Source organism: Diabrotica undecimpunctata, chromosome 6 (genome assembly GCF_040954645.1).
Source record: "Diabrotica undecimpunctata isolate CICGRU chromosome 6, icDiaUnde3, whole genome shotgun sequence".
In the NCBI taxonomy this organism is placed as follows: domain Eukaryota; kingdom Metazoa; phylum Arthropoda; class Insecta; order Coleoptera; family Chrysomelidae; genus Diabrotica; species Diabrotica undecimpunctata.
The window spans coordinates 95,647,557-95,653,556 of record NC_092808.1 but is presented as its reverse complement, the minus strand read 5'-3'; the positions used below and the strand labels follow the sequence as shown (position 1 = coordinate 95,653,556).

General features: G+C 30.1%; 1 protein-coding gene across 1 annotated transcript; it reads left to right on the top strand.

The window, feature by feature from the left end:
* The first annotated feature begins 415 nt into the window (after positions 1 to 415).
* On the top strand, positions 416 to 2,569 carry LOC140442730 (splicing regulator SDE2-like). Its single transcript, XM_072533711.1, has 4 exons — positions 416 to 619; positions 677 to 912; positions 1,414 to 1,674; positions 2,290 to 2,569. The coding sequence occupies exons 1-4, from the start codon at positions 524 to 526 to the stop codon at positions 2,489 to 2,491; spliced, it is 795 nt and encodes a 264-aa protein (XP_072389812.1). The 5' UTR covers positions 416 to 523; the 3' UTR covers positions 2,492 to 2,569.
* The last annotated feature ends 3,431 nt before the right edge of the window (positions 2,570 to 6,000 follow it).

Genomic DNA, 6,000 nt, shown 5'->3' with positions numbered 1-6,000 from the left:
TACTGTCACTTCTGTTAATATTCCTAGCAATATCAATGTAAATAATTGTTATAATAATATTCATAAGTAGATTTTTTTAATGTTGAATTCACGAGAGTAACTAAGTGTTTAATAAAAGTTCATAAGTAAAGTTTATCTATATATTCTTTTTAACATACAAAAATGCTGCAGAAAAAATATTGTACGTAACACGATTCAAAAGTAATTTTACGAAACTCACAGGATTCCAGGACTCGCTTACGGCTTGCCATGGAAACTCCTTACTCGTCTCGTAAAATATCACTTTCGGAACTTGTTACGTAAATTACTATTATAGATGGAGATGCATACAGTAGAATTAGAGCGGAATAAATGAAATATACAGTGACTAGGATAACCCTGGTTTCTATGTCAATCTGATACATTAAAAAAGATGATTCTGACAGTGACAATGACGTTTGGTTTAGGTTATCAATTTATATTTTACAACCAAGAGAAAATAAAAACAGATAAACTACTTGCATTTTTATAAAAATAAGATATAATGGATTTAAATATGGATAATTTAAACAACGCTATGGAAAATAATTCTCATAAAGTAACAGGTGTCAATTTAAAAAGCAAAATAGAAGCAAGTTTGGTAAGTACCTATATGTTACAACTTTTTGTTTAGACCAATAATAAATCCTAATTTTAGGGATGGCCTATGGACAGTTTTTATCTTACCCTTAATGGAAGAATCGTACAATCAGATACCATTATCCAACATGCTTCAATAGATTCTTTAAGGATTATTCCCAGACTTTTTGGTGGAAAGGGCGGTTTTGGTTCTATGCTTAGAGCAATAGGAGCACAAATTGAAAAAACTACAAACAGGGAAGCATGTAGGGATTTAAGCGGCAGAAGACTAAGAGATATTAATGAAGAACAAAGGTTTGTGTACCAAATTGTGTTGTATTGACCTGGTTAACACTTTATGTGCAGATGGCATACATGTGACATAGTGTCTCCACCAAGGAGCAGGCAGCTCACATGTATGCCATTAGGTATATGAACTTGTTAAATGTAAATAAGTTTCAGTTTAGAATATAATCTTAGCTCCATGCAACATGTTCAAATCCTTTTAAGAAGCAATCATTTTTTGAATGTGTGTAATTGTAAAAAATGCAAGTAGTGGTTTTAGTAATTTACTAGTTCATATGATTAACTCATAAAATATAGACTTTCAAAAAATTAAACATCAAAATGTATACCAATTATTACAAACAGGTCCCCAGGTCTCTTTATTAAAAAATGTTTTCACTATTTTGTAAGATTTTGTGATATAGTCACTTAGGATTTTACTCTTGTTTATTAAACCATAGAATGTTTTCTCAGATTTTATTAATAATAGCCAGTTTGAATAAATAACACCACTTTTAATTTGTATTACAGATTAAAAAATTGGATAAATCAACAAGCTGAACGTGAAAAAGAAGCAAAGGAAAGAAAGAAGAAGAAGCTTGAGAAGATGTGTGAACAACCTAAATATGAATTCAATGATTCAGAATATGACAAAGAAAGATCTGCCCTTCCAGAAATGGTTGAGGATGCTGTACTTCAAGGTCTCCAAGCTACTAGCAGCACTAGTGATACCAGCAAAAAGCGCAAAACTGATAAAAAAGAAGTGATTAAAAAGAAAAAAGCAAAATTATGGTTAGTTTATATTTAAATAATAGCTTTTTTAATAAGATAATAATTGCTTTCATATCACACACTTTTCATCCCATACCTATCTTCTTCCTGGTCGTAATTGGTTAATCCTGCTATAACTTACCATTCAGCAACTCTCATATTGGGATATTTATATGTTTAAAATGTTTATAGCTACCTCAACTTTGAACTTTTTTACTATATCTTGTAAGTTAGTAAAAACTATTATTAATTATTTAAAGTTGTATTATTTATAGCAATTTTAACAAATGTTTAATAGAAAATGATGTCCTTTAAAATATTTAAACTAAAAGTATAAACACTGGCAGTTACAGATTAGCAATTTATAAGAAACATTTAGAGTAGATTTGTATTTTCCTTTATAAAAATGCAATTTTAAATTTTTATAAAATTATATTAAAAATTTTTATAGTTCTAGAAATACTTGCAAAAATTAATCACACATTTTTCTCAATATCAATGATTCTGTTAAGTTTACTACTTAACTTTACTACTACTAATTAGACTTAATTTTAATAATTGCATATAGAACAAATGCCTTTTGACTTTAGATATAAAAACACTCTCCATTTATTTTCTTAACTTTTTTTGTTTTAGGGTTGATGATGAATTGGATGAAGACCTTAGTTCAGAAGATGATGGTAGTGGGGAAGAATCATCAAACGACTCTAAAAATGATGAATTTAATATAGAAAAGTCATCTCAATCAGCAAGATCAGTCAATTCATTAGAAAATGTTCCAAACTCTGTGACTCTAGATAAAGCATCAGAACAAAAGGAAAAGGTTCAAGAAGCATAGAATTTATTATTTATAAACAATAAAAATGTAAAAAACCAATATCAAATTAAAAAATAAATATAAACAATTTTGGCAACAGGGAGTAGTTTTTTTAACTATAAACAAGATAGTTTACAAAATATCTATAAATGTCTTAGTCAAGTTTAAGAAATATGAGATATGATATATAAGTCATATGAAACACTGATAATAAGAAAAACTGAATAAACATGATTACTTAGCAAATACTCAGAGTAGAGTGGAAAAGCAATTTTTGGGACCTTTTTGTGAAAGACATAAAACTATAGTACTTAGTGGATATGGTACAGAACAATGTGGTAAAGAAATTATAGATATTAATGATATAATGATATATTAACGAGAGAAACATGTACAGAAAAAAAATCTGAGAAGGCTTACATTGAAACTTACATCTAAAAAATGAAATAGATATATGGATCAAATACATCATCAAATCGATGGCCAAGAGGACGAATATTGTATGTCCAGATTGATGTTTTTGGTAAAATCAATTTAAAAGTGTGCGTTAACTGTGACAAACTGTAAATCTTTTAAAAGTAATTAACTTACAGTTAAGTTCATGTTACACCTTTCTTTTATATCTTATTCAGTTCTATTTTTATTAGGGTTAAATGTTAGTCACACTTAACAAGCTAAATGTAACCCCCTGTACAAATACATTATATTATTTGCATGCTGTAATTGTGAATGTGTGTGTACTGTAAATATAAAATCAGTTTAAAATAGTACTAGTAGTACAAATGAAATTTTTGTTAACAGAACAAACATGCATAAAGTAAAACACAATTAAACCTTAGTCTGTTTGGTATTTAGAATTACTTCGAACAATATGTACGGAACCCTCTACGGATGTAGGTAATGTCTCCACAAATTCTGTAGTCTTCTGGAATTACCCTCTGTCTTAAAGAGGCACATATGGTCATGCTTTTTTGCATTAGATTTTGGCAAAATATTGCTTTGTCACATACTGAAAATGAAGAAACACATGTAACAGAATTGGGTACAGATTGCACATATTACAGCAAACAACTTCTAATTTCAACAGATCTTTTTTTGGCCTATGTCTCGTCCATCTGAATCCACATGAATACCCATCTGCATTGGAAGCATCAGGAAGTGGCAAGAGTGTAGAAGGAAAGTTTATGTTTGTATAATATTTGGCTATCACCAGCATAAGGCACATTTAGTATTGATTAAATCAAATGTAATTGCTCGAAACATTTTACCTTTATTGCTGACTGCTTTCTATTTGTCAGCTGCTTTCATTTCTATTCCACTTTTTTTTTACTTTATATACCTCCTTCTGACTTTATATTTCTGTTTTATCTGTAGCACTATTATAAAAGTTACATCTTACACATTGATCTTTTTTCGGTTTATAAAATGACAAAGGTAGATTATAACCATGAAATACTGATCTAAGTACATTGTACTTAACAGGTGGTACATTATTTTTAGGTTAATAGTGGCTGCAGATATATCACACTGATATTTAACTCACTTGATAGATAATGCCTCATAGTATCTCGATGACAATAATGGGATGCCATTCGAGGGAACATGTCAATCTGACAATTATGAGTCTTAATATGACGAACTTGCTCAGCGCATGTACATTCGGAGATGGTCTTCCTTTGCAATGGTCAAAGCCGACATAAACACCACTGTCTGCACGATACCTGTAGTACAAAAATATTTTTGGCACATCCTTACACGCTCATTAGAGCCACTCAGCAAATAATGATAACGACTTTGTTTTTTAGTTTTTTTTTCTCTCATTGCGATTTCTTTCTCTGTCAATGTTTTTCTCTTCAACTAAAGAGCAAAAAATTCTTTTTTGATTAGTTGAATCAGTAAGATTCCAATATTCTTGGTAAATTATTATTTGTCTTTCTCCAGGTATGTTAATGCTACATTTATATTTACAGTTGTTGCAATTAAGAATACGTGGTGAGTTATCTATTACTGTTACCCCTTTTCTGTTTATTTATTCTGTGCCAGACATTCGTAACAACTTCATCTTAGTTTTCTGTGCTGACGAAGCTGAGCTACTATTATTTTGGTCAGACGAAAGGTAGTCACTTCCAGAGTCGGCAAATGGCTCGTTGACACTACACTCTGATAATCGTCTTATATGAAAAGGCCCCGCCACTGTATCTAAACAGACATCGTCTTGATTTTCGTCTAAATTTAAATCTGAAAATATTCATCTTATAGTTTTTTAGCATTCGTCACTATAATCTATCCAATAAAAAATATTTATAATCCCACTACTTACCATTTTTTGCAATTTGACTATTGGCCTTCCTCGATTGTTCATTTTATTTTTATATTTCGAACACTATACTCCTGTTTAACAATTAGTTAGCTTAAATCGATATACAACACTAGGCTGGAACAGAATGACAAATTCCTGTGAGCACAGATTGATATTTACCCCACTCACACACTTAATTGCTACCTTTATGCAGACGCATGCAACACGTACTAGAATCTAACGAGCCTCCAATAATGTGGACAAGTATTGTATCTGAGGACATACAATAAAAGAGTCATTTGGTGTGAATTTTGTGAACGTACAAATACTGCATTTGACATAAAACATTTGTGCACAAGTTTATAGTGCTGTTAATGCACATGTCTTTAATGCTACTTTAGTAACTAGTACACGGTTCTAAAGGGACGTACAATATTTGAACACAATAAAGATTTCATATACGCGGTTTCTCAAAAAATATGAATTGGGTATATTGTTAACTCTTACATAAAATTCATATTTTTTGACAAACCGCATACATGACTGAAAAAATTGAATATCCGATGATTATATTTTAGGTTCTTGATCATTTATAACTTTTTTTCATAAAACTAAAAATAAAAAAGTTTTCCATAATGGTGCAGACTATGGGGAACTTCTTTAATTACACCCTTCAAAAGTTTCACGTTTGTTAAATGTAAAGGTTTAACATTCTTGCTTTAATTTACTACAACAGAACAGGCCAAACGTAATACGTGTAGTGTTAAGCTTTGTTTTACCCTCTAACCTGAGCATTGTTTTAGGCTAAAGATCCGAACTATCAGACAACCCAGGTGTCAAAACTGCTTAACTTAGTCGATTTTTTCTCGAGCTACATATATTTTTAAAAACGTTAATATAGTTTTCGACTTGTTTATATTTATTTTTAAACCCAAAGCTGCACTTTCTCATTAGATCATTTAGAAGAAGTTCGTCGGTACGATCTACCAGTATTGCAGTTTTGTCAACAAGCTAATATTTTTAATGAATTTGCCGTTGACTTTAATACCTTAATTAGAATCTGCTACTACATTCTTACTCTCTTTCTCTGTCTCTCTCTCTCTCTATATATATATATATATATATATATATATATATATATATATATATATATATATATATATATATACATTTAACCCCTTTGCCACACTCTACTATGACTATGACTGTGGTTTCAATAACAATTGCTCAT